At 39.6% G+C, this 20,671-nt stretch overlaps 1 protein-coding gene across 2 annotated transcripts in view; it reads right to left on the bottom strand.

Annotated features, from left to right (window-relative positions):
- DAB2IP (DAB2 interacting protein) overlaps nt 1–18,742 on the bottom strand; it is a 212,866-nt gene extending 194,124 nt beyond the window's left edge. The window contains exon 1 of one of the 2 annotated variants that reach the window (XM_087753427.1): nt 18,527–18,742. In XM_087753427.1, coding sequence (XP_087609553.1) covers nt 18,527–18,644 — 118 coding nt within the window. In that variant the 5' untranslated portion in view covers nt 18,645–18,742. Of the gene's footprint in view, nt 1–8,341; nt 8,688–18,526 lie in introns of those variants that run through there. The other variant, XM_087753434.1, reaches the window with a different exon arrangement.
- Between the last annotated feature and the right edge of the window lie 1,929 nt (nt 18,743–20,671).

Below are 20,671 nucleotides of genomic sequence, written 5' to 3'. Positions count from 1 at the left end.
AAGCATCAATATTTTCAAAAACATTTATGCTGTAGAGAGTATAGAATTTGGTAATTTACAAATGTCTATAACATTGGCAAGTTTACAACACATTAAGGTCTTCACCCTGAAGTATGTCAAGTAAAATCATGTGCTGCACTTCCTCAAACACGACCAGACTTCGTACATACTCTTCCCCTTTGAAGAAATCAGAGCACATTACTAGCTGAGATAATTTCTTAATTTAGTTAAACAGCACCGTAATGTAAAAAGAACTAGAGAAAATGCAAGCATAAATTGCTGGCTCACCAAGGAACTTAATTTCTACGAATATTTACTTCATAGAGGACAGGACAATTCTGCTTCCCCTTGTTAATGACCCCTCTCCTGGTCATCCTGGATAGTAAATTAAAGAGATTCAGATTCCTTCCTGGAAATTCTATGTGAAATGGTGACACCTTTCCAGAGAGCTGATGGGACACTGCTCCCTTCATCAGAGAAAGAATGTTCCAGGTTTTAAGAAAATACAGATTAGTACTGCATATAAAAACCCAGACTAACAATGGACTTTGTAGACGTTGGCATGAGTTTGACCAGTTTTGTTTTTCTAGACAGTGCTGTGTTTAGCAGTTTAATCAGTGTCAAGGGTCAACACAGTAATTAATTCCTGTCAAGATCGTGACTTCTCTTATCAAAGAGGAGGTAAATGAAACGCATGCAAACCAAGGATTTCAGAACCTGTTACAACAAATGGTTCAGAACCTACAATGTACAGGCACAAGAAGAGGGAAGGGTTCGAGTCCAAGAGGTAAGATTAAAGTCAAACGTAAACCAAAAGTAAATCCATTGAACTTAACTGGCTTATTTCCCAAATATACAGTATGTACGTATAAGAATTTAATCACTTAAATCCTGCAATTTTACAACCACTTCTACTACTTCTTTACACGACTCTTCCTGGACAACATACACAGAGGGCCTTTTTTAAAGTACTGTCTAGGTTGATGGTTTATAGGACAGCTATGCTCAAGACTGAATACTGAGTAAAGCTCAGCACTCCTTTATTCCTCCTCCACTCTTTGCCTTTTGTATTTCGAACACAAGGAGGGAAGAGAACAAAACCCAAAAATCTAGCACAAACTAGCTGTCCAATAGCTCTTCACAGAGGCGTAACTGCTGAGACAGGCATCAGCATTCATACGTATGTGCGAGAGGGAGTCTCATCTGCCTGTTCCTCAGTGGCAGTAAACCTAGCAGCAGCAGAGGAAGGAGCTGGAATTGCACACCTTTTATAATGAGCGTTGGGTGATCCTGATGTCCGTGCAACTCAGAGGAGTGGTATTCACAGGGACAGTTTTGACCATTAGTGTTCTATGAGTTTATTTATCCTTTTTCTTACATTTGAGGTTAATATCTTGGAGCAGTTACTGGGCAGATGGAACTGCAATGAAATAAAGAACACAGGCCTTGATTCTCCTCCCGCTTGCACTACCACAAAATCAGTTCTACTCCACTGCACATAAAAGCAGGGTGTGAATGACAGCAAATGCAATGAGAGCTAGACAGGAATCTGATCAGCTGTCCACAAAATGCTTAAAAAAATTCTCCATCTCGCTTTTAGATGCACCAAATGCCTGAGATCAAGAAGTCAGACAGCAATCTCAAAAGGCCCATGAGAAACCAAGATGAGCTTATCCACAACCTTAGGACATATTTATATATGGAAAATTTTGAGGCAGTGTAAATCACTGCTGCCTTTATCCCTGCCAATTTATCAATAGTTGTAAAAAACCACCAAAGCAAAATGACATCTTTTCAAAAGGGGATGCCTTGTATTTACAGCTTGTGTCCATACTCCTGCAGGAATGTCTTGGCTTCTTGGTTTCATGCCTACTTAGGATGCAAAGCTGTTAAGGTGCCTATTCACAGATACTCTGCAGTCACAGGTGTTTGTCTGGGGAAATCCCACATATGAAGAAGAAATCTGAGACAAATATAACCTTAACATAACGGAATTAAATTTGACTTGAATTAAAAGCTACCACTGAAAGCCAGAACAATAGTGACCAGGACAGTGGCATCAGAAGAACAGCTCTGTGGACAGGACTAAATGGCAAAATGAAAAAAAAAAGCTCAATAGCTTTCAGTCACTGTGCTGTTGTGGCTAAGGAGGGGCAAGGGTTAATGATGGCAAAGTAGGCCAGGATGAGGTACCAGAAAAGCCTGGAAAGAGGACGATGGCCAAGAGAAAGGTGGCAAGCACCTAGATATCAGAATTTCTAGGTCTTGGTGTCCGACAAAAGCCTTTTTGACCTTCTTGACCAAAAATACTAAAATATATTACTGGAGAACAGAACTTCCCTCTACTGTCAGTTGTCTTCTCATCCCTAACATACATAAACAGAAAACACAAAACAAGACAATCTGTCCGATTCTTCCTTGGACTGTTATGGTATTGACAGAACGCTGGATGAAGCTCAAAACGAGTTTATTTTTCTTACCCTATATTTAATTTAGACTTGAAATATGAGGGGAGAAGGTCTTTCCTGTTAATTTGTAAATGTCTTTAAAAAATGAGTGACCTATTTGGACTGGTGACTTTTTACAAAGTAAGGAAAAACATGTTGTCACAAAGCTCGAGACTAACAGATTTGTGTTAGATATTCCCTTAAGGAAACTGCGTCAGCCCTGAGCACCGGTAGCTCTGTCGAAGCCAGGTAGTTGGTTAGCCTTGCAGCTTGGAAAGCTGAAGGGGCTTGCTCTTCACACTGCAGGAGATGTTCACCTTTTTAGCATGGGAGTGTGACAAACAGGCCAACAAGCTGTCAACCTGTTCTTTCTTCCTGAATCTTTTTCATTCCACCCATAAAAAAGTCTTTTTCACTGCCCTGAAAATCTGGCTGTTGGAACATCCTCTTATTCCACATTTTCCACAGCTACAACGTTATCGAGCACTCTTGGGAGGAAAGTTAGTGTCATCTTCTGATACCGGCAGTTCTTCTTCTGAATGGGGTAGGGGGTGGGGGGCTTTGCTTTTAGAGATAAAGCCACGTGGATAAAATTATAAGAAAACTGAGGAAGCCATGTGTACTAAGATACGAATCTTTCTGTAAGAATTTCTTTTTTAAGAATAGACTTGTTCTCTCTTACTCCCCCCCCCGAATTCACCCACACAAACTGTATTAAAAGCACAAGCTTGCATATATTATCAGTGTTCTCCATTTCTTTTTAATCCTATTAATAATTATCACCATTTCTCCAATTAATACTATCAGGAAATTCTTCTGTGAAAATCTATACACTACAGACATACCCAGCAGCCATTTCATACACTGCGGTTTGAAAAACATACTGTCCTCATCTAAACCGCATCCTCTTTTCTCAGTGAAAGGTATTATGCACGTTCAAAACATTACCCTCTTCAAACACTTCTCTTTCTCAAGACACCTGTTTTCAAACCTTGACTTTATTCCAGAAATTCGGTTCTTCTACACGGTCCATAAACTATTTAATCTTAGCTCTATTAGACATGTGACTGCAGAGTGAAGTTAAGTACAAGACTCACTTCAACGGACAGTACTGTTTGCCTTCAATTCTGTGCTACTTAATTAAAAATTCCAACCTCAAAACAAGGGAAGTTCTTGTCCTGCCTTGAAGCTGCTGAGGTCAGGATCAGAAGCTAAGGACGCTGTATGGGACCTCAGCAAGAAGGACTGGAAATACACATTTTGGAATATTATAGTAGGCCGTCACTTTTAGATTTCCTTATTATTTGGTATATAGGTATATATGTCTAATACCAAGTATATTATGCACATAATATCTACAAATGGTTATTATTTGAAATATTAAGGAATCTCATCCTTAAACAAGACCTTTAAAATGTAAAAGCTTTATATTCTACAGTGCACTTGAGGTTTAACCTACGGCCTTCGCTGAAATACCCAGGGCTCTTCCAGCTTCACCCTCAGCCCGCTAAAGGCGTACGACGCAAAGTTGTCACAGCAGTTTGCCAAGTGACGGTGCCCAGTAATGAGACCCTCAGAAAGAAGGGCCCTGAAGCCCAAACTAATCCTTAGAAAGGAGGTGTAAATCTTCAGTTCATGGCTGAGAGGATCACTAAGGTAGTTTGGTGGTTATTCTTCTATAGTTACTCTTGGCACGACACCCACACAGCGTTTAGTTTAGATAGCAACCTTCCACTTCTCACAGTGCCAACCACGGAAGCGGCAGCCAGGCAAGTACAGAAGGCCAGCAGGTAGCACAGTACAGGTTTGGGAATTAATTTTCAGCCTCCAGTACAATGCAATGTATACTTTTGCAAATTACCAAGAAAAACATACAAAACCACTCAACTTTTGACCAAGTTTGATTTAAATGTAGCAGTTAACTATTTTAAAGCATTAACTCTAAGGAATTAAATGCTAAATGAATAAATTCAAAGAAATATCACCAGTGTCTGATATTCTTTTAGCAGTACAAAACATGTTTTATTTTTTGTTCCTGGCAGTAGGAACAGCATTGGTTTAGACACTATAGAAGTCAAAGAGTAAGACGTTGTAACTTTGTAAAGAAATACTATTTAAAAAGACAACTTTGGAGGGAAAAGACACAGAAAGATGAAATTAGCTGAATTTTCTTTGGGAAATAATTTATTCTGTAGAAAATCTGATTTTGATCATTCAAAAGCCCTTCACATAATTGCTATACAGCTCTGACTACATTTTTTCAAGACTAAATTCCCAAGGCTGAAGCAAGAGAAGCTGTTCATTTTCAGTCCCTGTGCCAGTCACTACATATCATTCACAGCACAAGACGTTAGGGCTCCTGGGTCAGGGGAACTAAAGACAATCCACCCCAGGGCAAGGTAGTTAGCACAGTCTCCCGTGAGAAGAGAGTGGATGTGGGCTTAAGTACCTTGAGAGAAAGAAGGACTTTCAAAATTTCCATGAGGAAATTCAAAATCAAACCTACTTTAGCCGATTTTCACTTCCACAGCTGCTCTGCAAAATGCTTTCGCATAGTCTGAAACAGAAACCGGGAACTCTCTGGTCTGCTGTGCTTGCCACTAGACTGTCCCAGTTTCTCTGAAGTCCTTCTCTCTGTATTATTGCTTCTCTTCTGTTTAAAACACTGGCTTCTATGCTTCACCTGACCTTAATGGAGGGAAGATAGCCATTTTGTATGTTGATTTTGTTGTCTTATCTTGATTTTATCTTGATTTTATCTTGATTTTATCTTGATTTTTAATATTTTGATAGTCTACTGGCAAGCACCAGAAGCGATGACATCATAGCAGGAGGCGGCATCTATTCAGAGGAGCTCAGAGCCAGCAAAAATACTCCCAAGAACACAAAAATAGTTCCTATTACATATTACTCCTTGGCAAAGGAATATTAGATTATATAAAAGGCAATAGAAATAGCTAGCACAGATACATGCGAAGTACTTTAAAGTTAATGGTAGCGCCTCATCACTCTGGTTCACGTCTGCAAACTGGAAGCCTATATTCTAGGTAGGTCAGATTTGTCTGAAGCTGAAGTTCACTGAAAATGTACTGATTTAGACTCCAGGCACCAAGTATGGCAGAGGGAGCCACATTCTTTGTGAATTAAGCGAGACTTAACTGCCAGAGAAGGTCTGGCAACTAAGTCAGGCAAGAGTTGTGGAGAAAAGACAAGACATCGATGCGGATTCCTGAAATTAAGCTGTAAATGCAGGATAGCGGTGTTGCATTGTCAGAGTTGCCACTTTAGCAAGAAGGTACTCTTTCCTATAGTGAAAATGACTTCATCTTCAAGGAAACAAATAGCCTGGCCTGCTGAAGAAAAACCAGCACTGCAATTTCACAAATTCACATAGAGATGTCAGGTGGATAATGTTCTCCACAGCAAAATGACAAATGTCCTCCAGCAATTTTTTTTTTTTTTTTTTTTTTGAGGGGGCCAGGAGGGAAGAAGAGAAGACCAACGAAAGGGAAATGGGCAAGAAGGAAGACAGCGGAGCAAGAGGAATGGCTAAAGAGCTAACTAGGAACACAGAAGATCCAACGCAACTACAACACAATGATAAAAGCTTCCCGTGCGTGATTCTGGGCACGCCACTTTTGATTCAGCTCCTCTTTATAAGAACAGGATAATAGCAACACATTTAAGCTGGCATGAAGATATCTGGATTAGAGAGTGAAAAACATTTAAGCATTGCAGTATTGATGACCATACTAGCATATTAGCCACAGGCAGGCAAACAAAAAGTGCTTTGCAGATACACAGGATCACATTAAAAGGAAATATTAACCAGTACTAAGTTGTGGAGAGCTTTGTTGAGGGATCTAGCAGTAACCCTCTACAGAAGGGTTGCGTGTTAAGGCCCTAAACAATAAACTCTACCCATGCAAAAACATATATCACAGTTAGACCACTGAACCGAGTAACTACCATGTTTGATGAAGGGGAAGTATAAAAAGCTTGCCCACTCTCAGCAAAAAATAAACACACTTTTATGATCAGCTGGTGTTTGATTCGAGTGTGCATATGTACATACCACTGAATTAAAAGGCTCTGATTCCACTGTCCCATATACTATCGGTTATTGCTGATATTCAGTCACTACTGCCAACAGCTAAAAATCCTTCTGCTATGTCTGGAATGGAAGTGATCTTCACTTCTGGAGTTTGAAGGTCAGAATTTTATTCCTCCTGCTACTTCATTACAATCATGATGTCTGGCCCAATGACAGATTAAAAAAGGGCACCAGGGAAATCTACGATTGACAATATAATTCCACCAAAAAAGACCTAAGTGAGCATTTATGATTATTATCAGCAGCGATGAATGAGAAATAGTTTTTCTATCCCCAGAAATGCGATGATTACTGGGAAACCCCATTTGTACTGGTACATGCATGACCTTTCAAGGTTTTTTAACACACAGAAAACGAGAGACACGCACTTGACTTGCACCAGGCGCAGTGAGACCTGAATCCATGTATCCTGTATTCTAAGCCAGTAGAGTGACCACCAGCCAGTGGACTGTACTGGTGGTGCACCTCTGTGTGCTTCGGGCATTCCTTCTTTGGCTTCCAACAATTTTACTGATTCAAGCTTCAGCAAAGTAAGTTTTTTTCTCATTAAAGAGTCGCTTTTGATCATCTGGCATTTTGCCACAAAAATGACTAAGTGAAAAGATGTCTAATTGTTAATCTTTCTTTTTTTAGTGAAACTGCAGACAGCAACAGATCTTTTCTGTATAACAAGAACATTAGCTCAAAAGGCCTGAGTGTAAGAAAGCATACTAGAGGTAAGATCTTGTTTATTTAAAATTGATTCAATATGAAAAGTTTAGGTTAGATCAAGTATCAGTTACATAAATCCACTGTTCCCTTATTTATAGGTACTAAACATTTCTTTTAGAATACATATAAGTACATGCAACTTATACACTTAATATACAGTTACAATTAACATACCAACACAAAAGAGAAAGCTAAAAAACAGGTATTTGTCAAAAATAAATTACAGTGAAGCCATCAGCAAACAAAGTCTTAGAAATATGCTTTGCAGATTTCTCCTTGGAACAGACAACAGTAAACTGAATAATCTGACTCACTGGAAGGAAGGCTAAGATTTTGTAAAATATCAATATTTCATGTCCTCCCTTAGCTAACTTTGCCTTGTGTAGATAGAAGTGTCTGACTGAAATGTAACCTTCAGGAAAAAAAATTAACTACGTTTTAAAACAGTAACATCAAGAAGTTAAGTATGTGCTAACAGTAATGGGAGAGAGTGGTGGCCATCAATCGTGTTGGTGTCAGGCCTGTTGTTTTGAGGTTAAAGGAATGGCTACAGTTTTCTCTCTAGTGACTGAGTCTACACCAGCAGGTCATTAGTGAGCAGGATTTAATGGGCTCACAAACTACATCTTGTCTTCTTGAACTGGAATGCACCATTTGACTGCAAATCCGGACTGCTGAAAAATAGCTGTGTTTCGTCTGAGATAACAGTCTGAAAAAGAGATTCCATAATCAGGAAAACAAGAGTTGAGAGAGTTCTCTTCATAAAGATGCAAACCAAAAAACAGATGCTGTCTTAAATTACAATTACACTTACGCAGCAGAAAGTTTGTATTAAGACCTATTGTAAACCAATTTCTATACAAAAGAGCAAAAGACAATCATTGTTCCAACTCTGCTCATTTCTTCGGGCTCATTAAAGAAATTCTGAGACAAAACACAGTCTTTGATCTCAGGCATTGCTACAAGGCAACTGTACATTTCAAATGAGACATGTTCATTCCAAACGAAACAAAACCTCTATGCAAGTAAAAAGCCAGTCCCTGAAATTCAGAAGTCCTTAATGGCTTACCTTTTTACAAGCAGGTCAAATTTTTGGAAGTAGTTTCTCAAAGCAACTCAGACATTCCATGGTAGCTGTTGTACTGCAATAAACAGCTGCAAAACTTGCTGATTTATTTCCCCATTTGGTGTGCATGCTGAACCCCAGAAGAAATCCCATGCAGGGAAAAAAATAAAGGAAAAACAACCCCAAAACCCACAGGAGAAGCACCTCAGCCCCTGAGCAAAGCACAAAAAAGTTTAACAGGGAAACAGAAAGGAAATCCAGCAACAACTAAAAGTTTGGACAAGAAAGAGAAAAAGCAAGCCTGCTCCCCTTGCCTGCAGCCCTGGCTAAAGGTGCCTCTCCAAGCAAAATTCGCTGAGGCTCCCGGCTCCTCGGAGCAGATGGTATTCACACATTATTCCCGAACAGCAGCATTCCCTAGTCCAATCAGGAGGCAGCACTCAAAAGCCGAGCGCTTCCCAGACTCTGTTACAGTTTTCAATAGCTATAGCACAAGATGAATGACTCAGAAAATGAATAAGCAGGGAAAATAAAACATCCCTCTCTCCTAGTCGGAGGCACAGGCAGGCAGTTCGGCAGCCCTGCGTGTACTAAGCACTGGTTTCAAGTTGAATGCACCTGCTTTTTTTCCCTAAATCCTAAATGTTGATTATATTTTCCATATCTTTAATTTGTGTGATCAACTTCACCTCGGGTTAGAAGTCATAATAAGAATTAAATCTTTGCTTTTTTCCTTCAGTCTTAGAAACAACAAACATTTGTAAGAGTCAAAAAAGGATGAACTGCATGTGTGCTCTTCCAGACAAAAAATCTCCAGATAACTCAGAGAAACTCCTCATGCCACCTCTTGCTGAATACATACATACATATTTCTAAGACTAAGGCCTAACTTTACAGATCCTGTTGCAAATGATATGAAAAGAAAAAGGTTCATTTCAAAACTGTCTCTCCTAAACGGATTAATATGTCCTCTGGTTTTGTCTAAAGTTTACCAAGAAACTTTAAATTACAATAAAACAAATACATCTAAGAAGCAAATGAATTAACAATGACTACCAGCTTTCAGGTGAAGCACAACCGTTACTCAAAATCTGGCCATGCAGAACCAGTAAACTATTTCCAATGGCTTTGCTTCGCTTATAGACCACTGCCATCGTCTCATCCAGAGAGCGCTTTTAAATACAACTCCTCAACTTGGTGCCTGGCTTTTTCTGACAGCTGCAAGTGAGCAGTAAAGGACGATCTGCTAAACAAAGCAAGTTACTCAGGGAAAGAGAGCTGCACAGCACCGGCAGGTTTCTCCCTGGAATACAGTAGTGTGCTCCTGAGCTTTCCAAAACATACTGAAATTCTCTTTAGTTTTATAACAGAAGAGACTGCACGGGGGTAACACTGTGTTTAATGTTCCTACCTCAGCTCTCACTGCAGTCTACATACAATGTTTTTATTGCTGCCACTCAGAAATTAACTCTGGGTTAGCTGAAAACACACTGCAGTCAGACAAGTGGGATCAGTTAAATCAGTAAAACTATTTGGGGTGAGAAGCATTCTCCCGGGTCCCCCTGGACATTTTCAGATCTTTGTCTGTGGCTGTAAATTGATCCTTTGCATTCCTGTCTGACACATGAACTGTGAAAAACTCTTCAGGGATATTCTCCCTGCCATGAGTAATGCTCTAATAGCATTTCTGCAAAATAGGAGACCAGTTGCAGAGACAATAAAATATCGTGAACTCTGGTCTAACTTTTACTGTTGTTACTTTAAGTCAATTTTTTTTTCTTCATTCTGGTACAAATAACAGAACTCTATTAGCACCTTACTTTCCTACTTTCAAAACACCACGCATCAGGGTCTCTCCAGCTTGGATCAACAGCAGGACCTACATTCAGAGGCATCCATTTGCGCCAGAAGCCATGCCATGCCCACCCAACGGGTAAGCAAACCAACCCACTCATACAGCTACAGGACAAGGGACGACGGCTGGTGTTCCCACAGCTGCCTACCAACTCCCCAGCTACAGCTAGAGAAGTACTTAAAGGTGTAAAACACAACTAGAAGCATAGCTAGGTCTGGTATGAAAACAAACATTTCCTGAACCTTCATTTTGGCAGACATTTTCTGATCACTGCATTAAGCTCTCTAGCAGCCAAAATCATTGACTACTGACTCACTTAGCAAGGCATCTGGTAGGCCTCCGAGCCCTTCTCAGCAGTAGCGATGCTTTGCAATTACATCTTTCACATGTGCTAGTTCCTTGGAGATGCTCAGGGGGGAAGCACATCTAAAGGTAAACGTGATTACCACAATGCTCTAACTGACATGATAACCACATGTACGCACTCAGAAACCGCCTGGGCAAACATCCTGGTCAGACAGAATACAGTGAAGTGGCTAAAGGTAAGCAGCTGTTTATATCCCTCGTGTACAGTACATTTGTTAGACATGGATGTAAAGATCAGGGGTTGTCCATCTTTCTGGGCACCACCAGAAGGGGCGGCTGCTGTCCAACATCTCAGTAGTTATATGTATGTGATCACAATAACCCTCGATTAAAGGTCTCAGAAAAATCCACTTGAATGACCCTTTGTCAAAATGTGGGTCTCAGCTCTCAGTAAGTACCGACAGTTTCTTCTGTAACTTCTCCAGTTTCTGTTATCTACTACCAGAACCTTATGAATTTGAAAGCTTCTGACCTACAAATACCTCGATACATCAGATGTATGCTTTTAATTCCTCATCATCTCTACTCCCATGAAATCCCTTGTCCTCCATCTTCCGAATCAGACACATGAACAAAACATTAAAAAGCTCTTGTCTTCACTATCCCTGCAACATTATTCTGAGGAATTTTCCTATGTAGCATCCTCACACAACTGATACACCTCACTAATATTAACAACTACTTTTAGATACCAGGTCCTGACTGGACAGATTTCAGGAATCGCAGAAGAAAGATTAACAGAGTACACTCTTCCTTCCATTTAATTATACAGAATTCACCTCTCCAATAGTAGGCTGTTGCTGTAGAAAGTTCTGCAAAAGACTTGTAGCAGTGTTGTATTTTAGAGATGGAACTGGGAGGTTTCCCCACAATGCTGTGCTTTGAAGTTGCTGTCTTTTAGAAGCAAAATAAAAGAGGCCTTGAACATGCTTGACTAGGAAAGGACCCCTTTCTTTCTTACCAGAGAATTAAGACACTACCTTGACTGTTTCCAGTACCTCCAAGTATGGACGGTTACGTTCTACTCATCTAACGTTCCTTTACGATTTCATGTTGATCGTTCTCCTTTATCGCGTGCTCACAATCTGGCGGGGCGCTTGTATATGGATCGGCTCTACCCTCTTCTACAGATTTCAGTAGGGAGAGTAAGGAAGAGACTGCATGCGATGGTTGTTCATAATTCAATTACAAACTTGGAAACTGTAGATGCATTCTACAAATCATTATACAGTAATCTCCTTAATCCTTGGTCTCCTGTTCTCCTGGAGCTTTCTGCCTTTTTGATACTGTTGGACACTTTCTTAAAGCTATACTGAATCTTTCCGTTTCACCACTTAGTGTGAATTATAATGAAGTTACCAGACAGTGCTTGTATCCATTTTTAAATCTTTCTCTTTGTTGCCAAAGAGTTTTGGTGACAATTGAGAAACCCAGCTACACCTGCCCACCTGCTTTAAACTCCGTGACGTTTGCTCTACATGCCACACGGTCATGGACAGTTCAGGCAGATTAGTTATGATCCTTTTCAAACAATGATCGCTACCCATACCGGGATCATTTCTGGAGTAAGTTCAATACTGATCACATAACTTGTAGGAACCTCAGAAAATAATGTGGAACAGTGGCCTAATATTACTTGCGGGGCAAATCTGCCACTAATTCAGATGTTCGCCAATAAATAATGCCCTCAGGTAGGATATTTTATTTGATTTTGTCACTAATATTTCTTATGTGCAGATATCCCACTTTCGTTTTGCCCACCAAGATTTAGAACTTTTTTCCCAGAAAAATTTATTAGCTGCTTCAGACTTACCTTTCAGTACAACACATCTTACCTATGAATTATAGCTAGTACCTGAACACAGCGCAGATAAAATGAAGAAAACTACAGCAAAATATGAAGAGAAGGGTTGCCACCCAAAATATGCCTACCACTTTTATGCACAATTCATCAAGAATTAGTCTGCATTTATCTTCTCTAGGAATTACACTGCCATTTGTCTGTTTTCTTTTTGATTTTTCCTACCATCAAGCACATGGTTCTTTGCCTCTCTTTTGTCAGAAGCCGTACGATAGACATGGTGTAAGAACTATAATGACAAAAAGAATGAAGCATAACTGTCTCAACACTTTAGTCCCCTGCTAGCTCAGCCGTGAAAACTGAAATTCACGAAGAAAATGCATGATTTTTAAAAACTGCTCAAAAGAGAGACCTCGCTTTTCTAATGGAATATCATGAAATCACAGACTTCGTTACATAATCTGGTTACTCACAGATCTGTCGGAAAATTATTTCTAGTAATAATATACACTTTGTTTCTTTAATGTATTTAACCCAAAGAGTTCTTTGCAAACGATATAAATGTTAGCTGAGGTAAGCAGAGAAAGAACGAATAATTTTTTAAGGATCTGTGCCACAGACCACAGTACAGCGCCGTTTAATCACCTAATGATAGCTTAATATGTTTAATTGCCAACCTACTCATTACCATTTTCCTTCAGTGCCGTAGACAATAATGGGAAACTAACTTTTAAAAACTACTACCACCAAGACGCATTACCTTCCAACATTCACTCTATATAGAAACCAAGTTTTCAGACCCAGTCGGGCAGGACAGTGCCATGGATAAGAAATGCCGAAGTTCACTCATGTTTTTGTACCGTTTTTGCGAGATGGCTGCTCCGAGACAAAACTTCTCCTTTCTCCCACAGGAGGAAAAGGATCAGTGCTCTGCCTGTCAAAGATCCGAGCAAGCCGTCTGCGATCTGTGCAAGCCTACCAAAACCCCCCCCAATACACGGTGACCCATGCCCATTAGAAAGATAGCAAAAATGAATTATTTTAATGTTGCACAAAAATGTATAGTGTGCCATATTAAGAGTGCATTATAATTCTTTTCTACTGGTTCTCTGTATTACTCCATATCTTCTTCAGACCTCCTATTTTCTCTACATTTATTGTGTTTATGACTGACAACTGTATGAACCTAATTTGACTATTTAAAAGACAATAAAAACTAAGAAGTTTACTAGGAATTTTTTCTGTATAAACTTCAAGCGAGCTAGTCTCTTCTTCTATGCTCTGCTCCTCTTTCCATGTCTCTCATACTTTTTTCAGTACGCTACATCTAAATCAAACCTTGCTTACCAGTCTAATCACACTGCATCTTTATTTTCTCTCTTTACTTTCTCAGATACAAATGCTCAGTAATATTAACTTTGTTTCCTCAGACAGAATGCCAGAATGACAAGACCTATAAGAAATACTTAACAGTTAATTTCCAGGCAATGTACAATATTAAACCACAAAACATACCTCTATTACTCCTGACCAAATTTCCACACACTTGGGGAATTCAGACCGGGGGAAGATTTGTTCCAGAACAAGTTAACTTAATTAGAAGTGTAAAATGTAAATAACTTACTCTTATACTTTCAAATACTCTGTTGGTAGACGAGAGGGAGTTTACTTTTCAAAACATAACTGCATGGCATCTTCAGTACTACTTCTATTTAGAAGGCAGGGGCTTCAGAGTACTGCACTGAAAATTAGTGTTGTCATCCTGTTTTCTTTGTGTTTCTCATTACTAGATGCCTAAAATGCAGTTCTGAAGAAGAAATGCCAAATCACCAAATCAGCTCCCCTGTTATCTGCCTCTGCCGCCCCGTTCAGCAGCAGAATTTCCTCTTGCATGGGAGATTCCTGGTCCACAGCCTTTTCTGTGGAACTTTCAAAAAGACGCTTCAAAAGATTTCGCTATTTTTCATCTTATTTTTAATCTAGTCTTTGTTCTCTCTGAGATCATCACGTCATCTTTAAAAGAAGATCATATAGAGTTAAGAATACATATATATTGTCCACACAAGGAAAATAAATTTCAAGTCCAGGAAACTAAAGAGCCTGGAGTGCTGATGAGCCTTCGGCTCTGTCTGCCGAGATCCTGGATGAGGTGCCCCAGACTACAGCATCTGCCCAATGCAGCTCAGTAGCAATGTTCATGGCCTTTTCCCATTCTAAGGCAACCTACCCTAGCTCTCGGAATGAACACCCCAGTCTTCACCTGCAGCAGCCATAATTTGTTGGCCTTGGGTTCCCACACAACTCTGCTAACAAACTTCATATCTAATCTACAAAAACTTCTGTTTTCCCAGTCCTTGCTTCTGTTTTCCTCTCTACCAAGTGCGATTTTTAATGCACATCAAGGTGTCACTCATTTCATTACTGCCCTAGAACATCGCTTGAAGAATCTAAATTACCAACAGCAAAGTTCAAGCCTGGCTGGCATCCATGTAATTTGCCCGGTTGAAGCTGTATGTCAGAGACTGAAAAAAATGTGCCATAATTATTGTATTATTAAAGCACAATGGTTTAATTTCATTTCTTTGTGTTAGAAAATCTGCATCTGTGATTCACACTTATTGTGTAGGGAGTATGATTCCACTAAAACCAGTAGTTGGGATTTGGTCTACAAGGTTGTTCAAAAGGTCCAGTAAAAATACCATGCCCTTAAAAGATTAACAACTAATTCACAAAGAAATCTTGTCAGGACACACAAAAGAATAAACTCAGAGGTGGTACCAGTGTTCACTATAGTTATATAAACTGTGATCTAAGCAATTAGAAGACACAATGAATGCACAATTCAGAGATATTTTGTACTCAAGAGTTTGTACACAAATACAACATCTTATAAATCTTCACCGGCTTGTAAAAAGCTGCTGAGTTGTCTTTTATTCTATAGTACAAAAGAGAAATCTGTAGCTCTGATATGTCATCCCTCTGAAATGGGTAATTTAGGGTTATGGTTTCAGAATCAGCACATTCTTCAGCACTTTTCTTCCAAGAAATTTTTTTTTTGTGAAAAGAATCAAGTAAAAGCATGCCAGTACATTAAAAAGAAAACATCAAAAAGTCAGAAATGTGAGCCATCATAAAATGACAATAATCTCTTTATATTCCTGCATTTCAGAAAATGGAAAGAAAATATCGGGGGGGAGGGAGGAGAAAGGGGGTGCTTTAATGATTTTTAAAATCCTTACAAGAGCCGGTAGCTTTCTGTGAGCCTTTATCCTAGGCACACCTGGAGAAAAGTTACAGAACTTCCATCTCCTTTCACAAACATCAAAATGGACAGCGACCTACCAAGCCTGTGTACAAAGCAGTGCAAGCACTACAGCTCAGCGCAGAATCATAAAGAAAAAGCAAACAACCATTTCACCCACAGGTTAGGATTTTATTCCAGGGTCTGTTATGTCAAGGCAACTAACACAGCTTAAATCTCATTTCAGGCCCCTAAATAAATGAGTGGTCCTTCTCTGTTCCAGTTACAAGCAACAATAAATCTATGCGGTATCTCCATGAAAAGCTGGCAACCTAATTTGATTAGGAAAAAAAAACTGTGCTGAGAAATGAGACACACAGCTTCTCAGTCTTGAATATTCCACTGACGTCCTTCTAGCTGATTTCATACATCTCTGTAAGCAAATGAAAGGGCTGCAGGAGGCAAAAAGAGACTCTATATTATTGCCACATATTCTTCAGAACAGCTTTTACTGTCATTAATGATCTATTGATTGGGCTGGCAATAAGCAACTAAGAATGAACTGACACTGAATTTTAAGGTAGATGGTTAACCAATGTGGACTATCAAGTAGATCAAAAATCAAATAACAGTTTTCATTCTGCTAGCAGAAAAAGGAATTTGATTTGACATTCTTGAGGGTAAAAAGGCACTTCTACAGTAAGCACAGAAGTTTCAAGTTATGGTCACTTCTCAAGGCATTAATATTTGTCACATGAGCACTACCGTAAGATAAATACAATCGTTATCAGTGTGCTCATAGCAGTTCACTAGCTGTTTGATAATAAAAGGGACAAAGGGGCTGCTTCAAGAATGACAGCTACAAGAAAACATTCTCAAAGAGGAAAATCTTTCTTAACAGCACTCTGCGGGCATATTTTTGAGAACTTTCTATTTACTGAATTAATGCAAAATAATGCATGGTACAGCATCATAACAGATTAATCCCTCAGTCCTGCATATTGCTCCTGCAGCTCCAGCAGCGTAACACTTAAGCATTTGACCTTCTGATCATGAAATGGTTCAACCCATTTGTTTTACAATGGGATAGTTTAAATCAACGTAATTAAAATAACTCTAAAAGGAAGATGGGGATTTACATAGTTCGGAAGGGGAACCACTGAAGGTTCTTCTAGGGTATTTGGTACCATGAGTGCTTACTTATCTCTCATTTCCCAGTTTATGAACATTTCCAGTCTCAGCCTACTTATTCAAATATTTTGTAGGAAAACAAGTTTCTACACCATGTGACAGAATATACTTTACATGTCCGTAAGGAGAAGAATGAGAAACCTGTGTACCTTAAAATATGGGTTCTAAATTTAGTGAGCCATTTTAACATATCTGAGAAAACAAAGTTAAACTTATATTTCCCACAGAATCAAGACACTCTCTCTGTGACTCCTGAAGTCCAGATTCTAATGTTGGGACAGGCAAGAATACTTGCCTATATGTTGGTTAACATCAGCCCGAACTATGCATGCACTTCTCTGATAATCCTAAAACTTCCTGCTGTAAAGAAGAAAATAAGATTTAGTTCCATGCCCTCGTGGTCTAAGAGGAGGTATAAGACATGAGAGGTAGATGCTGTTCTTCTAGAGAGAAATTAATATAAGTACCTATGAAAGAGGACAGAAAAATGAAATAAAAAGTGTGATCCTCCCCTCTTAATCTTTTCATGCAAATACCATCATTCAAAACAACACTGAAATCTGTCCCTGATTATTTTATGCAATTCAACTTCAGCATAGCACAGAGCCCCAAGTAAAGCAGTGCTGCCCACTTATATCTGCCCAGTCAACTGTTCACATAGTTTAAATATTACTTCATTCCCTTAACCACATTCCTTCCATACAGTTTTAGGTCTACTGTGATATTAACACTGCAGTTAGGTCGTACTTGAAGCTCTAGGTTATCAGCAGAGAATATGCTGTGGGAAATACATAACTAGTTCTTGAACAATATATATGTAGGAAGTGGAATACTTTCCGGATTTCAAACTGTATACAGAATAGTACCAAATCCATATTAAAGAGCTGAGAATCAATTCATTCTAAAAATCACCATCTTAAATTGTTTTCATAAATGTAAACAATTTGTTGTCCTCAATGCAGCCAATTCACTCTACTAACAGAGAAATAAGACTTGCAATTGCAAACAACTTTTTACCCCAATTTATGCTTTTTTGTACGCCTTCCAATAGACTAGATACCAGAACATCAGCACGTGGAACGCTATAAATCCAGGGAATAGCTGCAGTTTTAACCATGGACTTTAATTCCAGGGTGAATTTATGTGGTCCCTAGCTAAATATATCCTTCTAAGTAAATTACTCATGCAACTGCCTGTAGGAAAGCTCTCTGCAGATAAAGAAACTGTTTCCAAATGCTACGTTTGACAGCACATACGGCATAAAGTTACATTCTTTTCTCACTGGCAAAAAAGACCCCCAAACTGAATAATGCAGAATGCATAGGTTCCTCTTCTCTCTGCAAAGACTGCCCAGGAGAGAGGTTAATTCTGCCTGATTACTGCTCCTTGCAATACACTGTATGTATCAGACTACTATATATTTATCTCCAAACCCTGTAAACAGAGTGATTTCTAAGATAATGGGAAGCACGTTACCACATTCATTTCTACTTACCCATGCAGAAGACAGTAAAAACACATGCCTAACCCTGCGCCTTTAGTAGGATGTGTAACTCAGTCAGTCTTTCACTATCCTTTTTTTTCCCTCTCTTTCCATGTTTTCTACTTCTTACCATTGGAGTTGTCCTGGTCCAAAGGATTATCTGGTTCCATTACTTCAAATAAAAGCATCCAACATGCAGTTCTCCATGCAGCAGAGGCATAAAAACACAGCAGTTGCCTAAGCTGATTCACCTGATTTATGAATTAGTGCTGCATCCATAAGAGGCTGTGTTTCTTCTTTTGTATTACATCTGGCTCCTTTTCCAACTAGATGGCTGGGTATTACAGCATGCAGGCCTTTTTCCAGCATCCTCTTAATGCATTATATTTAAAGTAGCAGCAACCTTTTTCTCCCATCCCCCAGACTAAGTTACAGCAGTAACTAGGCTGAGCTGGCAGAGAGCGGAGCTCGTTCAGAACAGGACCTGCAAGCGTTCTCCGATTCGTGTTGCTGCATAAAGAGAATGATTGATACAATAAAAAGTAAGTGGGGTTTGACACAGTATGGTATGCACTGCAGAAAATCGCACCAAAACCAGCAAAGGTCTTGAGGGTTTGGGGAATGCCTCGCTGAAGCCACCAGTACGCACCCCCTCACACACAAACACAAATTATGTCCTGTTCCCTCCTCCTCCTCCCCCCCGCTACAATCTTTTATAACCCTGGATCTCCTCCAGCAATAGTCTGTTCAGTTTATAATAAACTCTGCCATTCCCTTGTGTCCCTAGGGCTGTCTTGGAAAGGAAAGAGGCTGTTTGCAGAATGAATAGACCAGCCGGTGCCTAACAGGGAGGCAACTCAATGACTCCGCACTGGGCAGTTGTAACCTGCTGCAGCAACAGCCTTCTGCTGGAGACCTTGTCCTATGGTTACCTCCTCTGCCGAGCCAGGAGCTGCCGCTAAGTTGGTGTTTTAAAAAGCCGCCTGCAAATGAGCTGGAGGGGCAAGCACCAGCTTTGCTAGACTCATATGGTAAATTATACCAGAGTCTGCAAGTGCAGACTCTCTCGACAGAGACAATATTAGCTGATGGTTAGATCATAGTATTAGAAGTCGGGTCACCTTCATTCTGCTACTGGGTCTGCCACTAACTCCCAGAGACATCACATAATTCATAACTCTTCTTTGTGCCTCAATTTTCTATGATATTGACATTGAAATATGTCTTATCTCACAGGACTACAGCTGAAACTTCCCAGCTTTACATGGTTTGAACTTCGTGGATAAATGATACGGTACAAGGACTGAGGAAGAAGACCCTATCACCTAGCTGAGGAATAAAAATGTTATTTTCTCTGAAGACATGTCCACAAAATAACAGAAAAAGATATCAATGTGTAACTATAAACCAAGATGTGTCTCTGAAAGGTAACTTCATATTGCTGTTACAACAATCCCGAAACAATTCTCCAAATCCAGACTTTCAGGATCAATTTTACTGTGAACCTACGATTCAAGTTCGCTCTTTAATGCTCCAGCTAAGGCATTAAAACATATCTTGTTTAAAAAGAACGCTTTTCTCTAAATCTAAGGCAAGGATCGCTGTAAACACCTACAACAGATTTAGTGCATTTTGGGTTTGTCATGGCTGATGACACAGGATTCTGAGGCAGGCAGGGGTTTCTATTTTGGTGCTCCTGGGTAATGCGTCTGCCTTACTAGCTCACTCTTTACAGAGTCATGTAACTAGTGCTTTAGAGCTGACTATTCACGCCTGGTGCTACAAGCTGTAGGCGGACAAATGAATGGCTGGCTGAAGGGAGAAAAACATGCAGTTCTGTTTGGAGAAATTAACCTAGCAGGTTGATATGACTCTACTGTAATTGTACCTTGCAAAAACACTTTAGTACTGTTCCTGAGGATTATGCCATATTAATAGAAGAAAAACTCATTTCCATCTATTTAAGTATTGCACAGTATATAGCCTCTATTAAATAATGTTCTGAGATCTCTGCCTTGGTCTAAATTACAGTGCTGCAAACCCTATATTCTCTCCCCTCGCACCCTACGCTCCCTATGTTCTTTACAACTTCACTACTTCTCCCACTCGCTGACAAAACAAAAAACCTCCCCCTTTCCACCTTCCCCACAAAACCACCTACTCTGTGACTACAGGAACATGGCACTCTGCCTGTTAACAGTCCTCCACCTGTTTTGGGTCATGTATACAGTCTAGGACTTAGTATATGATAGAAAAAAGTGTGTTAACTCTTGACTGACACATATTGCATCCCTCCAGTCTAACAAAAGCTGACAATAATAGGTATAGAAGGGATTTAGAGAAGTTTAGAGGGTGAGGAGTCCTGAATAGCTATGATCTGTCTATAATGCATCCCA

This window comes from Nipponia nippon, unplaced genomic scaffold (genome assembly GCF_047370975.1).
Source record: "Nipponia nippon isolate SJK-2023a ecotype South Korea unplaced genomic scaffold, ASM4737097v1 scaffold_16, whole genome shotgun sequence".
In the NCBI taxonomy this organism is placed as follows: domain Eukaryota; kingdom Metazoa; phylum Chordata; class Aves; order Pelecaniformes; family Threskiornithidae; genus Nipponia; species Nipponia nippon.
This window is presented reverse-complemented; position numbering and strand designations above follow the sequence as displayed.